Source organism: Caloenas nicobarica, chromosome 2 (genome assembly GCF_036013445.1).
Source record: "Caloenas nicobarica isolate bCalNic1 chromosome 2, bCalNic1.hap1, whole genome shotgun sequence".
Taxonomy (NCBI): domain Eukaryota; kingdom Metazoa; phylum Chordata; class Aves; order Columbiformes; family Columbidae; genus Caloenas; species Caloenas nicobarica.
Window position 1 is genome coordinate 109824248 of NC_088246.1, and position 23859 is coordinate 109848106.

At 42.9% G+C, this 23859-nt stretch overlaps 1 protein-coding gene across 1 annotated transcript; it reads right to left on the reverse strand.

Annotated features, from left to right (window-relative positions):
* Nucleotides 1–4133: 4133 nt before the first annotated feature.
* On the reverse strand, nucleotides 4134–12663 carry TUBB6 (tubulin beta 6 class V). Its single transcript, XM_065629947.1, has 4 exons — nucleotides 12533–12663; nucleotides 11809–11917; nucleotides 10792–10902; nucleotides 4134–5808 (listed from the first exon to the last, which is right to left on the reverse strand). The coding sequence occupies exons 1-4, from the start codon at nucleotides 12587–12589 to the stop codon at nucleotides 4745–4747; spliced, it is 1341 nt and encodes a 446-aa protein (XP_065486019.1). The 5' UTR covers nucleotides 12590–12663; the 3' UTR covers nucleotides 4134–4744.
* Nucleotides 12664–23859: the final 11196 nt, after the last annotated feature.

Sequence of the window (23859 nt, forward strand, 5' to 3'; positions counted from 1 at the left end):
TATCCCTGTTGGATTTGTTGTTGTAGAATAAATGATAAACAGAAAAGCATCCTCAGTAAAACTAAACTTCAGTTCCTTTATTACTGGAGTCAAAGTTTAAAATGATTTATTGCAATACTAAACTTGTTTTATAAAACTGAAGTCTCGCACACATGGTAGTGACTGATTTCTGCGCATATACTCTAGTGCTGTACCTTACATGTATTCTGTCTTAATGCCTTGTTTGTTCTATTTCCCTACATCCCCCCTCCTCCGCTTTTAGCTGAGCACTTTTTGTTTAGAATAGGCAATTTGTATCCAGTGTTGAGGACTAACTGTGCTTATGTTGTAAAGGTCAGAATTCTGAATTTCTCCATTCTTTATTTAAAACAACAAACCAACCACAAACCACAGCCAAACACCCCCCAAAAAACACAGCCCTAACCGAACTCTTCTCAATGGCACTGTCAGAATGTAAAAGAATCACCTTCTCTCTGGGAAATGTTTTCTTACTCTATGCTTGTGCTCTCTACTTTTATATTTCACCCTTGTTTAGTTGCAGCATGCAATTCATAAGCATATGATAATATAAAGGAGAGGCAAGTCCCTTTCCCCCTACTTTAGAGCATTAACTTGCTTTGTGTACTCTTATCTCAGTAAGTCTTAGTATTTTGTGTGCCAAAAGTGGCGGAATTTGACTGTGCTGGGCTTTTGGAATCGAAACAAAGCTATGGAGAAAAAATTATATATAATATATATTTTTAATTTTTTAATTTTTTTAAAAAAGCTGTTTACCCACCCTGCTTCTTAAAGAGGACTGATAGCCTCCTCTTACTCACAGCTTTAAAAGTTCAGGTGGTTTAACAAAAAAATCAAGTTTAGTCTGTGCTATGGCTGCCGGTGAGGCCAAATTGATTTTTCTTGCAAACACATTGGGCAGTGCTGCTTCAACTAGTGAGGGCTTGTACAGCATGGAGGGAGCCACTGACTTCCCTGATCTTCTCATTGTTGGGAGGAGCAGGTTGAGACCCTCCTTCCCAGCCTGACCCTGTTCCTAGGAGGTGTCCATGTTTTCCTCTAAGGTGTAAATGCAAGAGAAGAAATGGAAAGAAGTGACCCCAGGATGCAGAGAAATCAAGAGCAGTGGCTTGATTAAGGTAGCACATGCAGGGACTGCCATGTCTGTGAATTAAGCATCTGGCCCATTATCACAGAATCATAGAATAGTTTGGGTGGAAGGAACCTTCCAAGGTCATCTAGTCCAACCCCCCTGCCATGAGCAGGGACATCTTCAACTAGATCAGGTTGCTCAGAGCCCCGTCCAGCCCGGCCTTGAATGTCTCCTGGGATGGGGCATCTACCACCTCTCTGGGCAACCTGGGACAGTTTCACCACCCTCACTGTAAAAAATTTCTTCCTCATGTCTAGCCTGAATCTCCCCTCCTTTAGTTTAAAACCATTACCCCTTGTCCTATTGCAACAGGCCCTGCTAAAAAGTCTGTCCCCATCTTTCTCATAGGGCCCTATTAAGTACTGAAATGCCGCAATAACGTCTCCCCAGAACCTTCTCTTCTCCAGGCTGAACAGCCCCAACTCTTTCAGCCTGTCCTCATAGGAGAGGTGTTCCAGCCCTCTGATCATTTTTGTCACTTTGACCAGAGTGACTTCGCAAAGGAGCTGGCCCTTCAGGCTGGATTCCTGTTTCTGTCCCAATACTACACCTTCTTCCCACGGCACACCTCGCCCACTCCCTGTTCTCAAGTGCTGTCAGCGGTGCAGGTTGCTGGGGTTTTTTTTCCCCTTATCCTGGTGCTGGCAGAGGTGTTGGTGACTGGGCAGTACTGGGAGTTGGACTGCTAGGCCTTCTTAGAGTTGGCTGGTGCAAAGTGGTAAAAAGGAGAGAAAATGAAGGTGACCAAGGCACAGAAAGAACAGGTGCAAGAGACTAGGCTGAAAAACTACAGGAAAAATGAAAAACACATACATGAGGAATGTGAAGAGGACACAGCTAGGTGGGATTCAGCAAGCAGATTTTAAAATAAAAGAGAAGTTTCCAAGGAAAAAATAGGACTCTATTTGAAAGGAAGTGCAACTGAAGGAATTGTTCACCAAACCTGTTACTAAAACAATTTTCAGTTTTATACCAGGAAAGGAGGATGATGTGAGTTGGTTGACTGAAGAGGAACAGGAAGCATTTGTGCTTCCCGTGACTGTCTTACTGCTTACGTGGAAGCTGGTCCTCTGACTATGTTCCTACTAGAGGTTCTCAGGTTCATTTTGGTGGGTTGTTTGTTTTTTTCTTAAGAGCAGATGGAAGAGCTATCTTTTTTTTTTCAAAAGAGGGCATTAGTTTGCCTCCCCCACGTTCTCACGTTCTAGAAATTCACATCAAATGGTTGCAAGTAAACACATGTGAAGGAATGGCTGAGTAAAACCAGGATCAGAGTACATTGTCAGGTCTGGATTCCACAGGCTCAGTCTGTATTCTGGATTTTGAGTCAATGTGTGAAAAATAGTAAAGAACAGGCTGGCTCACCAGTTATTTAGGAACTCCAAGATTCCTGGCATTTTTAAAGTATTAACTTTCCCCTGCCCCTCCCCCCAGTAATACCGGAATTTATGGCTGTATTACAACAACACGCAGTTCCACAAGGTGTGAGGTGGTTGGTTCTACTTCATTCAGAAGCAGCTATGCTAGTGCTTTAATTGAGAAGTCTGTGCCACAGCTGTATGATGGCAGGCTCTGAGCCTGTAACACATTCTCCTCCCTCTTGAGGCTAATAATCTGCCATTTACAAAGCATCACCTAAAATTCTAAGTTTAATGACTTTATTCCCTATGCATTTTTCTTTGTATTGCACTAAATATTAAGTTCTCTTTAATGCATATTGTGTTTTAGCATAAACTCATGTCATAATAAATATGCAGCGACAACATATCTAAACATTTATAAAATGCGTATTTAAAGGTACTCTGTTGCTATTCACAAATTCTTTAGGCATCACCAGCCATTGCAAAGAATGTGGTCCCTGCAAATTTGCTGACTCCATCATGACCCTTCAAAAGATACTCAGCCAGGCCCTCCCACCTCTGCCTACACACCTACGCCAAAGCCAGTTTGGTTAGTATGTTCCATTGACTGTTTCTCAAGTCATGAAGTCACATCACATGAAAAACTTGTACTTGATTAAAACTAGTTCATTTCCGTTTTTGTGTAGAATAAAATTGGGCAGATAGCCTCAACTTATGTGATTAACAGTTGCCTGGTTCATATACTTTATAAAATAGTCTTCTTCCCTGAATCTCAAAATAACAACATATAATATAATCTTATTAGGAGCAATGGATCTTTGGAAATTACACTATGTTTGCAAAGTGCCTTTTTAAGTATTGAGCAACACTTTTGCTTAGAAATTGCTTCTGAAGGCGAGAAGAAAAAGAGCAAAGAGTTCCTGAAACATTTAAAGTTTGGATTTCCGGAGGGTTTCTCCTTTGTTTGCTTGTTTTGTTGCCTAGAAACTGACCTAAGTAAGAGATTCCATGTAGACAGAGTGTTCTCTGGTAGAGGCTCTCTAATGGAGAAGGGCTGTTTAATTGGTATGAGCAGAAACATAAGGCACGCACAAAGAGCAAATGCCCAACAGTCACTTTGTCAAGGAGGCAAGTCAGCTGGGTAAGACAGAGACCTTTCTGTTTCAGCTTTAGCATAAGCAGATTAACTGTTGTTCATCTTTCATTTTGCCAGCGGTTTTGAACATTGTGGATAAATGCCTTTGTCTTTTCACTTTAATCTGTCCAGTGATTTTAACCTATCTTGGTAACAAGACATCCATAGCATCTATGTGTGGTGAACTTATAAACCCATGTAGTGAGGTATATTGGCACATAGCCTACATCCCCCCTCCCACCACGTTCTGTGGAGCATCTGAATTTCAGCTATAAGAGCTAGGTGGAACAGAGATAGGAATAGCACCTGTAACTGGGGACAGCCAGAAAGACATGGGACAAGCCAGATATTGGGGTGCCACTTTAAGCCCCAAGGATCCTTAAAGAACACATCAAAAATTGATAGATTTCATACACATAATCTGTGGTTATTCAGCAGCAAGTGATGGAGTTACCTAGCATAAATCCAGCTCCTGGCCTGCAGCTCGCTGGGTATTTATATAGCATTGACTGCCCAAAACACTTTTGCTTGAGAGGATATTCATCTTTTTTATTTTGTTTTTAGAGGACTGGAGTCAAATATCACTGTTAACAGTTACTGTACAGAATAGCCAAAATTTTTTTCTTCTTTTTATTATGAATAAATTTTGTTCCTGGTACTTTAGTATTGTACATTTGGTACAGAATGAATACTTCAAACCCACATTTTCTTACTCATAATTGGATGAAAATAGTGCAGCTCTATTTTGTAGATTTTCATGCCTATTTTACATCTTCTCTTGTACAACTTTACGAGTGATGAACTTTGTTTGGAAAAAAAAAATTCCCAAACTAGAAATCTCTGTGCTCTGATTCTTAGGTCAAAGTCTTAACTGAATACCTTATATTTGTCTCATGAATCGAAATGGCCTGATTTCCAGAAATGCTGAATGTCCTCAGTTCTCAGTGACCTCAATGGACTCTGAAAAGCACCTCTAACATCTGAGGCTCATGCTCCTTTTATTCTTTTTTTTAATAAGCCTAAATAGAAATTGATAAGCTTAATTATTAGAAATCCAGATTTGAGAATTTGGCCTGCAAAACAGCACACCTAATTTCTTTATTCATTGATTTCTTCTTCATCATCTTCAAACGCTTCCTCCCCATCATTTGCTGTTGCTTCTTGGTATTGCTGATACTCTGAAACCAGATCATTCATGTTGCTTTCTGCTTCTGTAAATTCCATTTCATCCATTCCTTCTCCTGTGAACCAGTGGAGAAAGGCCTTTCTCCTGAACATGGCTGAAAACTGCTCTGAGATCCTTTTGAAGAGCTCTTGAATAGCAGTACTGTTGCCAATGAATGTGGAAGCCATCTTGAGGCCACGAGGAGGTATGTCGCACACTGCCACCTTGACATTGTTTGGGATCCACTCCACAAAGTAACTGCTGTTCTTGTTCTGGATAGCCAACATCTGCTCATCAACCTCCTTCATGGACATGGGACCACGGAAGACAGTAGCCACTGTCAAATATCGCCCATGTCTTGGGTCACAGGCTGCCATCATATTTTTGGCATCAAACATCTGCTGGGTGAGCTCTGGAACGGTGAGTGCTCGGTATTGCTGGCTGCCTCGGGCTGTCAGAGGAGCAAAGCCTGGCATGAAAAAGTGAAGGCGTGGGAAAGGGACCATATTTACTGCCAGCTTCCGGAGGTCAGCATTTAGTTGGCCTGGAAAACGCAGGGATGTAGTCACCCCACTCATGGTGGCAGAAACCAAATGGTTTAAATCACCATATGTTGGAGTGGTGAGCTTCAGGGTGCGGAAGCAAATGTCATACAAAGCTTCATTGTCAATGCAGTAGGTTTCATCTGTATTTTCAACCAGCTGGTGGACCGAGAGTGTAGCATTATAAGGCTCCACCACTGTATCAGAAACCTTTGGAGAAGGCATGACACTAAAGGTATTCATTATCCTGTCAGGGTATTCCTCTCGTATCTTGCTGATGAGTAGGGTTCCCATGCCAGACCCTGTCCCTCCTCCCAGGGAATGAGTGAGCTGAAATCCTTGCAAGCAATCGCAGTGTTCGCACTCTTTTCTTACTACATCAAGTACGGAATCAACCAACTCTGCCCCTTCTGTATAGTGTCCTTTAGCCCAGTTGTTTCCTGCACCAGTTTGTCCTAAAATAACATACAACAGGGAAAGAAAATATACAAAATTATTGGTAAGATTTGGTATTTGCATGCTAAATGGATTTACATCTGTAACAAAAGCTGCTATAAATCTGCCAGGTAGATAACTGTGCTCTTCAGTTTTGCCCACAAATATCTTGTAAGTATCAACATAAACTTTTTATACAGTCTCATTTTGCCTCAAATCTCTGGTAGTTTTCATTTATGCCTTTGCATGTTTCTTTTCTTTTTTGGTATTTAACCTTCCATAAATGCAAAGATGGCCATGTCTCCTTGTTTTGAAAGCTTTCACACTCCCAATCTTGCTTATTCCATAAACACAAGATGACTGTTTAATATTTAAATACTTTCTAAGAACCGTGATGCATACAAAGCTAAACCACAGATACACATTTCTAAACGAAAGGTTCTTGGACTGTTCCCATGAGACATGGAGGCATTGTTGTCATTCAAGGATAAGGCTGAGCTTCAGAAGCCCTATTTAACTTGTTATTTCAAGAACTATAGCTTTTTTAATTAATGGTTACCAAGTCTGACTGAAAATACTGACAGACTGAAGCTTCAAGAATGTTATTTCAAAAATTTGGTAGTTAATAAGCACATTTTAGCTTTTACTGGTTTCCCTGCAAACTCACTGTTCTTCAGGATCTGCAAAGCAACTTGCAAAATTGGATTACTGACATTTCAATTTATTAAGATGGACAATCTGAATCCTTTGCTATGTCACTATTTTGTTATTACTTAGATAACAAGGAGGATGAAATGGGGGACCAGTTTTTCAATACTCCTGTTCCTCATTGTGACTACTACATACATACATTGTGCCACAGAAGTCACTTGGTGGTACTCTTGTGAGAGCTATTCAGAAAGAGCAATAGTTTCAGAATCAGGTATAGGACTGTCAGCTTCTGTGTTGTTCTGCAAGACCTTCCCCTTCCTTCCTGTTACCATATCTCATTTCAACTCCCAGTGCACTGTGTTGGTGCCAAACACATGAATCAGGGAAACTGCTTGCTAGGATATTGTTTAAATATGATGCACTTTATTTTCACTGCATAAATGCTTCGTTTCCTCATGATGTATTTGGTTAGTTAATGCATTGTTCTGCATGTTGCTATATTTTTCTCTCTTTGAACATAGGGAGCTCAGCACTTCCTGTCCAGCTGGGCAAAGCACAAAGTAATATCCTTCCAGAATTAAATGTTTGTAACCATCTGCAGTCTGTTTGAGCAGATCCCCTGCTACAGACAGGGCAGCACATTAGGATGCACACTAACAAGCACACAACGCTTCAAGATGCAGTAGGATGCTAACAAAGCTAAATTCTGAATTTGGGACTTCATTTTATAGATTGCCCCTTGTCTAAAGCTTGTGTTGTCCTGTGGGCAGTGAGATAAGGAGAGAATGGAGAATACAAACAAAGAACAAGGTAAAAGAAAAATGAGAATTACTCTCACAAATATGGAAATGCTATTTTAACCGGGGGGAGGAGCGGGGGGGGGTGGAAATCAGTAAAGACTGATTTTACTTGCTTTTGCTTAGTTTGCAATTTGTTAGGAGGTAAAATGCCTAACACAGAGGTGGACCTGTCCTCCTTCAAGCCTTCCACTGCACTTAACTCCCTCAGTCTTAATCTGAGTCAAACTCCTGCACGCCCACACAACTACTACCACCCCTCTATTGCGCTAATATGACCTTTGTATTTAAATTGTTGAGTGGAACTGTAGCAGTGGTTGCCTACACCAGCATCAATGGGTTCTCTCCAGCCCACAACTACCGGCTACTCCCATGCACTTCATCCACTGGTCAGCCACCTGTCGAGGGTCTCCGACATTTGCATTTGAAATTTTCTGCTGTGCAGGAATCCAGACCTCTTATCCATGACAATGCAGTACAGTCTGGAGGTGCCATGGGACTGACAAGGCTGTCACACACCTGGAGATCTTGATCATGACCCTGTGAAACTCTACTGGATACCCTCCACTTACCAAGTACGTACCAAACATCTGAAGAATTTTAGACAAACACATAAAATCATCAAGTCCCCCAGGATTAAATCTCTATGTGAAAAATGAGCACGTGTCCACAGAAATCAGGACTCAGCAGATTTTTTGCCAATCCTTGCAGTGAGCCTCTGCCTTTTTTCTCTCTTCCTTCGGGATCGCTGTTCAAGACGAGGGTGCTCTTTCTCTTTCTGGGATTGGCTGCTCAGAACAGATGAGTTTTTGAGGAATAGCATTGAGTATCTTTTTTTTTTTTCTATTCTATTTTCCATTATATAAGCAGTAGTATTTTGTTATTGTATTAAACTGTGCTTATCTCAGTCCACAAGTTTCTCCCCTTTTAATTCTCTCCCCTATTTGGTGGGGGAGGGTAAGAGTAAGCAAGCAGCTATCATGGTTTTGATTGCTAGCTTGCGTTAAACTGCAACGATTGTATGCAGCCCACCTCTAGCATCCTGCATCTGCCTTTTCTCACTGTGCATTTACTGAGTTTACACAAGGGAATCTACACAACACAATCCCACAACTGACGTGCACTCTTGGTACCTCCAGATCTTTCTACCACTATTTCTTTCTCCAACACATTGTAGCGTTATCACATATGTTCAGGTTGAGCTGCACATGCACAGAAGCTGTTTGTCTAAAAGTCCATTTATTTTTTAATCCCTAAAATGGCAACTATTTCCTGCAATCTGCTTTCACTCCTTTCCTCTCTTCACTGCTGGAAACACAAGATAAACTGACAGATCAGTAGCTTGCACACTAACACTTAGAATACCAGTGTGAACAGCCTTGGTGTAGAACTAATGGTATAATTTAGAGGGAAGGACAGCTTCTTGGACTAACAGCTGTCTTGTGGTTGCCCCTACCAGTTCAGGCAACTTAAATTGAGGTGGCATCTATGCAGCAAAGCTATTGGGAGTGTACACAAGAATGATAAATGCAAAATATACAAATGAAAACTGGCTAACAAGAAGAGATACATCGGAGTTCTTAGCAACTCCTGGTGGGCAACTGTATGCTGTCAGAAGGCCAGGAGACCTGCTGCTCTTGTGTGGCAGCTTCACTCCAGTTGCACTTCTTCACATTTTGGATCACCACCTTGCCAACACAAGCATTAAAGCATAGGGATTATTTTGTGTCCACCTCAATCTCCTGCTAGTCTGAGCTAAAACTCCTGTATCTGGAGTGTGTCATCATGTACTCAATATACCTGAACGAAATCCTGATTGAAGGTCCACAGTTACTTGCTAAAGAGACAGGTATGCGTGCAGGCATATACAAGCAGAGGCAGAAAACATCTCCATCAGAACGAGCCCTAACAGCCTGGGGTACAGCAAGTATGGAACTGCCAGCTTCTGCTACAAAATCCTTTGTGGGCCCAGGCCAGATTTTCAAAAGAGAAAACAAAATGCTTTGTTGGCTTTTGACACAGAAGATCATTACTTCAGCGCTCAGGCAGCCATTCTGCATTATTCAGCAGGTTGGAAGGACAGTGCCTGATGCTGGCAGGGGCCTCTGTCAGATACGAGTTGATCACATGCTGTTGGTTCATTGTTAGTTTGGCAGGAAGGGAGTACAGTGAACTGGACTATTGTTGAAGACACTCTGAATTGATTTTGCTCTGTTTTTACTGATGGTATGCCAAAATGTAAAGCTCCAGTTCAGGTATTCCATAGGTCAGGTGAATCCACTTCCAGAGGCTCGTGTGGTCCATGCAGAAGAAAGGAATGAAAGGAGAAACTTGAACATAGAAACATACTTCATAAAGTTGCCTATATCTATGGCTTTTCTCCCCAAGACAACTTCTGTATGTTGTAACTTAAAAGTCCTTTGAAAAAGACCCTTAACATCTCTGCCATGGGATACACAGGAGAACAATAGTGATAGTGTTAGAAGTTTGAAGTCAGTTAAAGACTTAAAGTGAGTCTGTATGGCTTCTTTACTCCCCACCTCAACAGCAACAACACAGACTGAAGTGTGGTTTATACCACCTAAATAATGTTTATCTTTTCTCTGTCTGTCCCTGGCATTGTTCCTTCCTTATGTTAACAAAATATACCAAACTAAGTTGCAAGTTAATCTTGCCTTGGCAGGAAGAAATGTGTTTTGTGGCTAGTGCAGACTTGGAAACCAAAAGGACATGAGAGTTCTCATGGTAGCTTTCATTCAGACTTCCTGTTTCAGCAAGTGGATCGCTTAACTTCCACACACAGTTTCTCCTTTAGTGCAAAGGGACTGATAATGTTTCTGTACTTTGTAACGATGCTACAAAATTTAACCCTGGTAATGTGCATTTTTAAGCTTAGATGGAAAGTACTACAAAAGTCCAAAGTGAAACAGTAAAGGTTAGAACAACCCTCTTCTAGAACACTGCAAAACCAGAAGTTCCCCATGTGCTCTCAGGCTGTTCCTCATTATGTTGGAAAATTACCCAGTAAGTGGCTGTATATGACAGTCTTTTTCATATTACAGTTGGTCTTCCTGTACTGTTTACTATTCTGTAAGAATCTGCTGAAAAAGTTGAATTACACAGACTATAAAAAAATCTAATGCTCAAGCATTTAATGTGAATTCAAGTGAAGAGTAGTCTGGTTGGTTTGTGTCTGAGTTTTTTTCCCCCCTCTCCATTTTCTGCAGAATTTCCACGCATTTTGTTGGACAGAAGTGGTCTCAGGATTTCTCTGGAGTTCATGTATATGGAAAGCCAATGTACTTTGCCTGAATACCATAGGAAACTTTCAGTAGTTTGCTAATTGAAGGAATGATTAACAAAAGAATGACTTTTCCAATTAACAGGATCTTTTAGCTGACTTACAGATAATTGTAATTGTATTGTTAAGCTAGTAGGATTTCTCAGTACAAACAACTACTTTGGAATAGGGAGCTTAAATGCTTTTTGACTATTCACTTGGTAATCAAGCACCTGTTGGATAGTTTTGTTTTTTAAAGAGTGATGTTCACATACCGAAGATGAAATTATCAGGCCGAAAGAGCTGACCAAAAGGACCAGATCGCACACTATCCATAGTTCCCGGCTCCAAGTCCACTAAGACTGCTCTTGGTACAAATTTCTGGGCTACAATAAAAAGTAAGCATGCCCTTAATGTTCTGAAATAAGTTAACACAGTTACAGGTTTCAATACACAAATACATTATATCTCATGTTATTATTCTAATTAAGATTGTACATGTATAAATATTTCTGATACGGGAAATCATGGTGGCAAAAACACTCAGCACTATAGGGACAAGTCAGTTCTGCTTGAAAAACAGAGCTGACATCTTTTTGGTCCTACAGATGGTAGATTACATTCTGTAAACTCTGTTTTAGCAGTAGATAAAGAATCTGTATCCAGTTGAAGTTATTCCAGGAAACTAAGGCAAATAATATGAATTAACCTGAACTGCACAAAAGGTGAAACATTTGCACTTGCAGGTTCATGTCAATAGACCAAAAGACTCATGATCCCCATTTTATATTGTTAACACCCTTTAACAACAGACTGACTCAGAGGATTTAGCCACCGTTGGCATCTTATTAATGAATCGCCATTGACTTCTGCATTACCTGTGGCCCAGTCCTCTCTGTCACAAAATCAGAGTACTACAGACGCAGGCTCATATAACCAACAGTTTAATTTGGGGCAACTGATAAGACACTTCTGATGAAAATAACCATATGTTTAAAAAGCAAAGGTCTAGCAGAGTGTTAAATAATAAATAAGCCTCCACCTCTGAGGACAACTCCTTGTGTCATTTCTCTCTGCCGGGGGAGGTAACACCCAGTTATAAGTTTCTAAGAAAGCAGAAAATCTTTTCTGTGTATAATGGGATGAGTTGGGATCAGATGGGGGGGGGCTGACGGCACGTGAAGAGCGTAACCATACGTGAAATACGGCTTCACAAACCCATTCTCTCCTAGATATCTGTGTCCCTTCCCACAGGGACCCCTGTCCCGCACCTCTCCCCGTCCCACACTCACACGATGATTCATTATAGTAGACATTGATCCTCTCCAGCTGCAGCGCTGAGTCACCGACATAGCCTCCGGCTGGGTCAATGCCATGCTCATCACTTATCACTTCCCAAAACTAAGGGAGGAAAAGGAGAAGCGGGTTGGGAACCCCTCCGCGGAGCACCCGCGGCCCTGCCCTGCCCGGCCCAGCGCCCCGGCCCCGGCGCGGGCGGCGGCCCCGCGGCTCAGCTCGGCCCGGCCGCAGCTGCCAGATTCCTGGCGTGCCCGCCGCCCCTCCCTGCGCGGGACGGGACGGGACGGCACAAGCCGGGCGGGCACCAGCATTTAAACCCAACGGACGAGCGGCCCGGCCGCCAACTCCTCGCCCGGACGGGCTGTGGCGTCCCGGCGTCTGGAAGGGGCCGCTCGGGCTTCTGCCGCCCTTGAGCCCGGACCTGGCCAGTTTAAACACAAAAAAATAATAAAATAATAACAATTTGAAAAGCCCCGTTTGGTTTCGGCGCTTCCCAAAGCCTTTTATGGTCACGGGGAGAGGCGAGATGCGCGGCGCTCCGAGCCCCGAGCGCGCCCGGCGCCGCTCGGCAAAGGGAGCGGGACGGCAGCGGCCGGCGGTGGGGAGCGGCGGGCACAACCCCGCCCCGCGGGGCACAGCAGCCCCGCAGCAGCGGCCGGGAGCGTCCCGCAGGCGCCGGGACACTCCGCCAGCAGCGGGGGTCCCCTCAAGGCTCACCTTGGTCCCGATCTGGTTCCCGCACTGTCCCGCCTGGATGTGCACGATCTCCCTCATGGCGATGCCCCGGCTCTCCCGCCGCCGCACCCGCTTCTGCGCGGCGCCGGCCGCCCGCGCGCCGCTTTATGGGCTCCGGGGCGGCGCGCGCCCCCCCCTCGCGCTTCGCCGCTGCGTCTCGCCCAACGGCCGGCGCCCCGCGCGCGCGCTCCGCCAACGGCCGCCCCCAGCGGGGACCGCCCTCGAACCGACAGCGGCTCGGGGCCACCCGCTCCCTAGCATCGGCCTCTCACGCCTCCCTCGTCCTCAGCCGGGGTCCTCCGGCCCCAGAGGTGTCTCTCATCCCCGCTGAGCTTTCCGCCCATCTCGTGTTTGGTAAAGATGGGCACGGCGTCTTCACTCTCCGAGGAATCCTGCCCTTGCTCTGTGCAGGTGGACATCACTAGAGCCACGAAGATGATGAAGGGAGTGGAGCATCTCCCTTATGAGGAAAGGCTGAGGGAGCTGGGTCTCTTTAGCTTGGAGAAGAAGAGACTGAGGGGTGATCTCATTAATGTTTATAAATATGTAAAGGGTGACTGTGATGAGGATGGAGCCAGGCCCTTCTCGGTGACAACCAATGATAGGACAAGGGGCAACGGGTATACACTGGAACACAGGAGACTCCATTTAAATTTGAGAAGAAACCTCTTCTCAGTGAGGGTGACAGAACACTGGAACAGGCTGCTCAGGGAGGTTGTGGAGTCTCCTTCTCTGGAGACATTCAAAACCCGCCTGGACACCTTCCTGTGTAACCTCATCTGGGTGTTCCTGCTCCAGCAGGGGGATTGGACTAGAGGATCTTTTGAAGTCCCTTCCAATCTCTAACATTCTGCAATTCTCTGATTCTGTGATCATCGCCTTTTCCATCGCCAGCCTTGGTCTGCCGCCCCGTCCAACGGGCACGTTGCAACCTCCACTGAAGTGGTAGCATCCAGAGGAATGGGTGGAGGACCTTCTCAATGCCCCACCAACGGCCATTTCTTTGCATCGCTGTTTGCTGGTGTGGTTTTGCCAGCAGATAACAAGCCGCCACCCGAAACTTGTAACTGGGAAGGCAAGCAGTCTCTGTGCAGCAGCTTCCCTGAAAGCCCATGTAACCGCAATACAAAGCATGCCATGGAATATGCTGAGCTTTAATAGCTTGATTTTTAATGAAAAGGGAGATTTTCTGTCTCCTTGAGAGAGAAAACAAGTTCCCACACCTGCTGTATCTCCTTTATAATCCCTTTAGGTAGCTGTTTCATAGTTTCCCTGGTAGAGAAAAGCTGCCTAGCTTGGCTGCCTGTTTTAACACCAGTGTGATTCTTCTGTGGGATGCTATTGTCTACATAGCCTATTGTGATATATAGCCCTGGTGGGAAGCATTCATCTATCTATGCACATCTTTACTGTCTGAACCTACCTCTGCTGTTGTGCAAGAGCAGCCCTGAGGCCAGAGTTACAGAACCTCATTATCTGCTTGATCAAAGGTGACCCAGCTAGGACTCTCCAGGAGAAGAATCTTGAGTGCTCTCTCCATCTTGAACACAGTTAAGGTAACCTCTATCAATCAATAAATACTCCCAAAATAACCCCAAATCTGTATCTAGGCTGGGAGGCCACCTCCTTCCTGCCTGCCTGCCTGCCTGCCCTTATGTTGCTGTGAGGTGACTGATGCCAGCTAGACTATGTGCGCTGGGCATCAATCTCGCCTTTTCATAAATGTTTTTCAATGGGGCTAACAGCTTCTTGTTGTTCTTACTATTTCTCCAAGTTGCCCCCACACACCATGTTTGACTGAGTCAAATGTCTTTCTGATATAAATGTAGCAGCTGGAGGATCAGTGTGTTTGCCTTGCAAGCAGTCACCAGCTCAGCATTGGATACTATGTGCCTTTTTATCTGCTGAAGGACTGAAATGAATGTCCTTCTGTGTGTGATCTGCATTTTTGGAAGAGGTCCATGAAAAAAGTCATTTGTTCAGTAGCCTGATCAATGAGGTTGTCTTGGGCTTTGCTGGAATCTATACGTCCTTGAATATGCCTCCCAGGCCTGGTTTTCCCCACACTTTGTAGATCCTTCTGTATACTGTCGTGCAGCTCATACTTGCTATCGACTTGCAATTGTTTCTGCTGGTATGTCACTTTTTAAAATTCAGTCAGTTCCTGGGTCCAGCTAGTGGTGAAGCTGAGTAGGCACACGCACATGCACGTGCATACGCACATGCACGTGCATACGCACACCCTGCCACACGCATATACATACAGGCACAGCTGGCCACACTGATTAACACAGGCAAAAACCACAGCACTCGTGCAAACACAAACAGCACTAATGGCCTCGTCTTGTTGCCCTCTGGCTGATCAGGATAGAAGCCCATTAATGGAAAATAAATATGAATTTGTATACATCTTTGCAATATGAATCCCTCCAATAGTTGGTCTTAGACATCCACTCAGTTGCTGACCCCTGGATCGAAAGTCTTCCCAGTTCCTGGCACCTGGAAATGTTATCCCCAGAGGCCTGCAGCTCTGCTCCCGTTGCTGGTATTCAGATCTACAGACACAGCCACACACATGGACTATGGCTCCCTACTCCACTAGCTGGTCTTAGGACACTCAGACTATTCAGTAGCTGGCCCATGGATCCGTGGTTGCCTCACACAGAGACACAAAGAGGCAAATTAATCTCTGGTAACTGGTACAAACTCATGACCTTAACAGCAGGTGACCCCCAGACCCCACCACAGTGTCCCCAGTAGCTGTCTTGGACCCCTTGATGCCTCCAGTAGCCAACTCACAGACCCTCTGGTCTCTTCAGTATCTTACCCGGACTTATGGCTCCTCCAAAACTTGACTCCCAAGCTTCCTACCCTACTTTCCAGCTAGCCTGGCTTGGTGTTTACCACTGACCACACGCTGACATACAGATGCACATAATGTGCATGCACCCTGGTCTCTCCATTTGCTCTGTCACAGACACAAAAGACCCTATGACTTGTGGCCCCCACCTCTAATTGCTGGCGCTCGGACCACCACACACACACATACATATAGAATAGAGGCCTTGTCTCACCCAGGAAAATAATTAAAATACAGATTAATGAGACAAGACAGACTGAGGTGATCAGGTGCGAGGCATGGCCAGATAAGCATACTGGCCAGCCAACTAGGCCATTTTAGCCCCATATTCTTTTATTTTTCTACACCAAACCACCTTTATCCCTCTCCTTTCCCCACCTTTGATTCCTCCTCTAAACATTTTTTAAGTCATCTTGTACAGTCCCAAAGATGCTCTTCCCTTCCATCCCCTAAAGCAGGGGTGTCAAACATTTATACAGTCTTAAAATTACATTTGGCCCTTTGAAGGCAACCACGAGGCTGATGTGGCCCCCGGTGAAAATGAGTTTTAAACCCCTGACCTAAAGAGTCCCATACCACTGCAGGCAGTAAGTCCACTCTGTACAGCAACGCATGGAACCCTTTCCATTGACTGTTGGTGATGGGTGTCACTCCTGGCCCATGGGCTGATCCCTCTCTGGGAGGAGCCAGGGCAGAGTTTCTTTTTGTCTGGCTATACTACTGGGGTTCCCCCACCTGCCACTCTTCCTCTGTGCTCCTTAGTGTTTGCAGAGGTAAGCCTTGAATCTCATAACCCAACAGTAGGTCAAACCCATGTGATCATCCAAATAAAATTATATTTTTAGAATAAAAATAAGAAGCAAAAAATGGACATAGGCCAGCAAGGGACCAAAATAAACAATAAGAGAATATTGTAGTAGAGTCTTTAATCCACATGCCTCCTGAAAATCTGTGTAGGTTGTACTAGCCAGTGTCTTTTGTCTTTGAAAGGTTTGTCTACTCTCCTGGGAGCAGCAGTTGGTCAAACACCATTTAGAGGCCAAAACTTCAACCAGTTTCCCACGCTTACAAAGTAACCCACTGCAGTACGTGTAAGACTGTAGAACTCTGTGTGTGATGAAGGTGAGCAATAGTTTACCCAACAAATTTGCATCTCACTTGTACTCATAACTATGTATGCGTGTTCTAATATTCAGTCAGACCTGAATCAACCTGCAGTTTCTCCATGTTTTATTGCTAGTAATCTGAAAAGAAGCAACACCTGTTTGTTGGTCATTGAATACAAATGTACTCTTAAATTCTTTTCATCCATGCTTGTGTTTACTTAGTAGTTTAACTGACGTAGGAGGTGAAGGTGCCATTATATCCCATGTCTACAAAAGCCTACACATTCTCTTTAAGTTTTCATAGGCTTGGTCCAGGATTTTAAAGGCACTTAGATGTTTCAAAATCCTACTCTGTATTTAACTGCTATGGATTACTTTTGGATGAATTTTAAAACCCCACTAAACACCTCTTGGAAATTTAAGGCACTTAAATGTCTTTAAAGATTTCTCTCCAGGTGCTTCATCTGACTGACTCCATAAGATTCATTTTAAAATAGATTAACATAGGAACACACTGTAAACTCTGTACAATGGATTTTCACTTGTATTTAGCTGTGTAGTCTCTCTCTCAGACATATACAATATATATTGACTTCTAACCTTCTTAACTCATAGTCTTTTCTTCTCATTCACTTCATAGCCTAATTTGAGTATGCTTTTTTCTTTGTGCACAAGATATGAAGAAATCTTTCTTAAGATTTTACTTGTAAATTTACTCCATTGTTTTTCATTTTTTCCTTCCTTTTGCAATTTTAGCTCCACTTCTGTTGTGAAAAATAAATAAATAAATAATATGTTAAACCCCAAAAATTACCAAGGTGTTGTGATGGCTACAAACTATCAGCCCACCTTTTCAAAATCATTTTCCCAACAACCTCTTGAACAATTCATTCACACGACTTACATCCCCAAAGTAATTCTTACTCCCAGGTGTGGAAACAAAAGATAAAATAATAAGAGAGGTCCATGCTTGCATTTTAGGAGTGTCATGACCCTTTACAATAGACAGGATGTGGATTAAGGAAGATCTGACTCTAGGCAAAGTCTGGATTAGTCTGAGATTTCTAGCTGGTTAAAGCCTAGAACATTTCATTTCCACTGGAGAGCCCTTTGGTGCTCCAATGTGGTGGGCAGATCCCAGTGTGGTTCTTTATTCCTGTTAGTCAGCATTGACAAGGATTTTGGCTGTCAGTCCTAGCAGTGGTATCAGAGAGTGACAACAAACAAAATACTCATAGGGTTCCTGTGTGAGACGCAGCTGCCTTGAAAAAGCTGAATACATTCATGGTCAAGACAAACTGATGGGGCCATGTGGGGTTGCAGAGCCTCCAATGTTCTTGCTTTCAGCCTTTCTCACGTACTCTTTGCTCTTGCAAAGGCTAAAATAGAAATGGATACCTACAAGATGATGAATTTCACAAGGCAGGACAAAATGTGTAAGATGCCTATGCTACCAACTAGAAGGATTTTCCAGTAATAGCAACCTAGCCAATAGTCATCTCCCACAAACTCACATGGAAATTTGCTTTAATGCCCTGGAAAAACCCCAGCAAAGTTCTTCTCTATTTAGCTGGTCATATGATACGATTGTTAAGCTGCTTCCTGCTTTTCAGGAAACACATTTGTGTTTATATCGGGGTTGTTGCTAGGACTATTTCTATTTACTGGAGTTTTTAAGGACTAGAGAGAAATTCATGTCATAGCAGAACAGTTAACATGGTAGCTACTATTCGCTTTTTCAGAGTGATAAGTATGCTGTATTTTGATTCATAACAATATCGACAAGGGTCCATCCAGCGTTACAAAGCTTGTTAGCACTTACATTAACTGCCGGAGCAATAAATATAATCCACATAGTGCATTCACTATGATTGCTTGTAGCAGGCTAGTAAATGCCACTAACCCCACAGTCACCTTTAGGAGAAAGATCTCGGGGTGAGTGTTGTTCCTTTCCTCTTTAGTCTGAAAGTTTTTTACTTAAGTTTAAAAAGAGGGGGAAAAAATCTCAAAATAGTTTGGCTTTGAAGATTTTTTGTCTGGTTTCCTGAGGAAATGGAGTATGGGAGGCCATGCTCTGTGGAAGCATGTGCCCGTCTATCTCTGCCACCACCTTTTCAATCTGTCAGCCTCTTGTGAGAAAATCTGTCAGAGGCACGTGAGTTCCAGAGATATTACAAGTGCAGAAGAGTCTAGAAACAGCCCAAGAACTCAACAGCATGGTCAAACAGGTTGAAAGGGGGTCGGAAACAGCAAGACACACACAGAAGCACACAGTCTAATAAGGCTAACGCCAGTGTACACATGTATCACAGATGGTTTGCAGCTTACATATTTTGCCTAGGAAAGCGACTATATTTCATATGGTCCTCAGAAAGTTTCTTGTTTTGTTCCTCCCCATCAGGCTTGTTGCTGTGGAAGATGTAGCGTCACTAATTGCCACCTATGCTCAAACATATTATTCAGGGGTTTGTTTTAATACTGTTTACATGTCTGCTTTATAAGTGTAGCTGTCAGTGGAGATAATGCTGCTGTTTGTGTTTTAGCCCACAAGATGTGGTCCGAACTTTGTAATGTTAAAGCAGAGGTCACTACATCAGGTCAGGGGTAAATATGTTTATGGTTGAAATGTCTGAGTGTGAAGAAACGCTGGAGGAATTCCACCATCTCGTCAAACGGTGCTTCCACCTACATTTTCATACACTGTTCTTACTGTTTGACAAGATGAATGCAAAAACACTAAAAGTCCAGCCCTGAATATTAACACGTTTGAATTCAGTCACCTTTGCACTTTCCAGCACTTGTTGTCTTTTCATTTGTAACACATTGTCTGTCCTTTGGAAATGAGTATATTCTTTCAGCCTTTTGTTTCCCCTTGTGTTTAGCCTCAGTGTTCATAATAACTCATCCAGGACTTTTTGCAGAGTTGGTCATAGTGATTTTTATGCAACAGCTGTAGCAGCTGGAGAAAAGGGAGGCATGTACCTGCCTGTTTTGTCAGGCAGAATGTGTATCTGGTGTGGCTATGTTTTTAACTTCCATTTTAATAGGTCGCTTAGCTGCATAAACAAACCGAGCCAGAGAATGGGCTGCACAAAGTCAGTAAAATATCTAGGTTAGTGTTTTCTTAGAGCTTCAACCAAGAGCATAGGAATAAAAAATTAAGTCAGGGATTTGTCTATATTAAACTCTCCAGCCTCTCTGGACATCGGACATGTGGAGGAACTGAGTTGTTTGAAGGACAGAATGAAAACAAATTTTAGCTGAGAAGTGTACTCTCCACTATCTGTATCACACAGTGAGTGGTACAGCTGTAAGAGGATGATGAATCTGAGATATTGCTGACTTGCTTTTGGAGTTTAGTCAGCTCTGAATAGATGTCAATACAATGCAGAGCTTATCAGTGAAGTCCTAGTGTTCCGAGTGTGGGAGACATCAGAATGAGGACAAAATGGTCTTTTAACCAGAAGACACGCTAAAGATTATAATGAGAAAAAGCATGTTCTTACTAGATGAGTACACTGACAGCAGCTGGTCTTGATTAGATGGAAGCTCCATCTAATCTAGAATTACATCTCTGACAGTAGCCAGTGATGGGTGCCAGGGAAAGAGTATGGTAATGTTTCCCCCAAAATGCCCCTCTACATCCTGACAATCAGTAATTAAGAATTTGTTGAGCCAAAGACTGAATCTGGTCCATCACATTTAATAGTCCTTTTGAAGCATCCATTAAGTTATTTAATTGATTTTTTAACCCACTTACACTTTCAGCCTCCAAAGTCTCCTGTGGCATTACCTGTCACGCACAACTGAATTCTGTTCTGTGAAAAAGTAATTCTTTCTGTTGTAAAGGAAATGCCTTAATTTGATGCCCCATAATTCTTCTATTCTGAGAAACAGGGACTAATGGTTCCTAGTGACCATTGTAGTTGTGTGGAAGATGAAGGTTCTAGTATTTGTTTTGTTCTTTCTTTCCCTGTCTGTCCAACATTTCCTGTGCTGAAATTACTAGCCTAATTAATTTTCCTGTGTTTGGGAGGGACATTGCACTCCTGTGTTAGTCATTGCTTATCACCCTTCTCTATGTCTACGAGCTCTGCTGCAGCCTATGTGAAATGGGAGTGACAGTACTCAAATAACAACCATTGATACATGCAGTGGTCTGAGATGCTTCCTACTCTGGTCTTTATTTTCTAATAAGTCTTAACATTGTGTTTACCCTCTTGGCTGCTGCTGAGCTTTTATTTTCATTGACCTCTGACACGTCTTTTGAGAGTGGTGACAGCTAAATTAGATTCCCTAACCACAGAGAGACAGAGTTGTTTTGCCTTGCGTTATGCAGTTATAGATATTGAATTTCATCAGATATTGTTTCACGCAAATCAGTATCATGAAATACTTCTGACACTCATTCCAAGCAGTGTTGACTACCCTAAAGATTTTTATACAATCAAAAGGCTTCACCGGTTCATTATTTTTTTCCCAGATCATTTAGGATTAAGTTGAACAGGTCCAAGCACAACTGATGGATCTGTTCTAGACTTTGTTTCTTGTATTTTGTTGCTAAAGCAGAAGAGCACCTGCATCTTATCCCATCTAGCTCCGTCTCCTTAAGACTCTGGAGTAAAACACCTTGCAATGCTTGACAGTAGAGCTTTGTACAGCAGTGTGTGCAAGGGAAAGGGGGGAAGGGTAGGTGTAGGTTGCATTACACAAATAATTTGTCATGGTTTTATTCTCTGAGAAAAAAAGACAAAGCAATAGACCTCTAAGATGAAGGACTGGAGTCCTGTCTAGACTGTCAGTTATTTAACACTTACTAAGCCAAGCATATATTTGAGATCAAATGCGTGGGTTTCCAGGTAAAATGATTCATCTCACTGTGAGAAACATTTATTTTAAAAGAGTAATTTCATAGCTAAAAATCAATTATAAATTGCTCCAGTTAGGTCTTGGGTTTCACAGGTGAGTCACAGTTTTCCTCCTTACCCTTTTTCTCAGGTGGTGAGTGGCTCCAGTCTGTCATGCTTCCCTCACCAGCACAGATCCTGCTCATCTGCCACACATGTCCAAACGAAATCAGCATACTGCTTCTATCCTTCTTTGCAAATGATTCTCTCAGGTTACGTTTGTAAGGAGAAAAGCACCATTCCTCGCAAGTCCATCAGCCCCAGGACAAACAGCACAGCACAAGCTACGACTGGACAAAGTCTGGCTTATTTTTAACAGTGCAGTCTGCGGTACTGTCAAGGGCGGGTGGGTACAGCCACTGAAGGAATGTGGTCTGGTACTGAATGCACAGAAGCAGCTGAAGCATCCGCCTCTGAGCAGGGTAGCCTGAGAGCTACTGACTGGGAATTAGGAGGGAAAGACAGCATTTACACACAGAGAACTGATAATTTTTCTTTTAGAAAACTACTCCGTAGCAGTGAGACCGAGGGTGTGTGCCTGTTGCCTTGGACTGCAGCCTATTAGCAGCATTACCATATGAATGATTTAAAGGCTTATGAATGCTAAGAATGTAAGAGGTCAGTTTGGCCTGTGGCCAGGACTCAACCCACTGCCCACACACAGTGAATGATCCATTTCACGGTCCATTTGTTGAACAGTGTACCAGAATGCAGGAGGATATGGGGTTACAATATATGTTGACTGCATGATTAAATGCCATTGCTTTGTGGGAAGGGTGTGGAGATGCAGTTGTTGCCTGTGCACAGATTTGCACAGAGATACATCTCTGTTGTGTAAAACAATTTCATTGTGGTGTCTCTCTACTGAATAGGGACTTTATATTATGTGTGGCCTGTATGATGTGTCAGGAATAGGGTTCAGTTCTAAGTAGTCAAAAGCTTTTTATCTCAGGACAGTAGCTTGGTTAGTATGGAAGACAGTTATGCTAAAAATGCTGCCTAAACAAAGAGGCTGACCAGTTCTATATAAAAACTTAATATGAACTACAGATAGAGCAAGACAGATAGAAATGTCTTTAAAAAAAAAAATTACATTTGCTTAAACACCTGACCCCCTGCCCTGCCCACTTCCTCAGTCTTCAAGTATTTTTAGTTTGAATGTGTCCAAAGGGAACCTGGAACAGGTGATGGAAGGCCACAAAAGGAACAACATAACAGGTTGCATGTGTAAAGGGGTCACCAGAGCAAGGTATAGAAAAACAGAAGAAAGAACTGAGCACTTGAAGCTGGTGACATCTAAGTAATGGCATCAGACAGAGAAAGGTTTAGATGAAAGAAAACAAGACCAGTGCAAAAAGTGCTGGGAGCTTCCAAGAGAAAACCAGAATGTAGCAGTTGGAATTTTCTGGGGAAAGAAAACAAACAAACACACACAAAACAAAACCCAACAACAACAACAGAAGAACCCCAAAATACACACACAAAACCAAAAAAACAAAACCCAAACAAAAAACCAAAACAACACAAAAAACCAAAAAATGAAAAAAACCCACAACTAACAACCAGCTCTTTGGAGAGGTACAAGTAATGGAAACAAAGGTGACTTTTATCCATTAGATCACTACAGCCTTTAGTCATTGCTGATGCTACTAGTAACAAAACCTGCTTTGTTTTCACTGTTCATAACTCTTGTGAAAACTAAACATGGTACCATGTCAGGGCCAATAAGACTAGGAGAAATTGAGAGAATTGTTCACTGAATTCAGCGGTCACAGAGGTGAAGCTGTACTTACCTACATGAAATTCTGATCTTCATGTAGTTTGCAGCAAATACTTATAATTATGAGGAAAACCAGCTTGATGATCCCATTGAAAGATGAAATGGCTTTTCTAGGTGACTGGAATAGCTAGCTAGTTTCAACAACTATTTAGTAATTTGTGATTTCAGATAAAATGGGTTTATTGTTGAATAATCAATTGTCTCTGAAAACACATCAGTTATTCTGGAAGGCAGTGACTTTCATTTGGAAAGCATGATCACTCACAGAGTTGAGTGCAGATTAGAACAATATTCTGCAACTGTTCTAGGCAGCTTCTCTAGGCAACTTCCCTAAGTGGGCAAGAAAGCAGGACAGCTGCAGCTGGGAGAGCACCTGAATTAAGCACATTTGGTACAGGGCTCACTGAAATAATGCCATTTGCACTTTAACTTTTCAGGAACAAAATAGAGAGTACGGTAGACTTCAGTTTCTCTAGCTCAAATAATAAATCAGTAGTCCTTACACATAAATAAGATTATTGGTTTTTTGCCTATTCTTTCCTGATTTTTGAGATGAGGGAAGAGCATTTGAAACCACTACTTCATCAAGAGCAGCAGCAAACCAAGTCACATACCTATGTGAGGGAAGATGCTTTGTAATTATAAGTGCTTTTAAC

Bases quoted from the DNA above. Each gene is read 5' to 3' on its own strand.
- TUBB6 (XM_065629947.1), bottom strand. From the start codon at position 12,589: ATGAGGGAGATCGTGCACATCCAGGCGGGACAGTGCGGGAACCAGATC. The intron at 11,918-12,532 runs GTGAGCCTTGAG...TTCCTCCCTTAG, and splicing joins GGAACCAGATCGGGACCAAG to TTTTGGGAAGTGATAAGTGA. The intron at 10,903-11,808 runs GTGAGTGTGGGA...TTTTTATTGTAG, and splicing joins CTACTATAATGAATCATCGT to CCCAGAAATTTGTACCAAGA.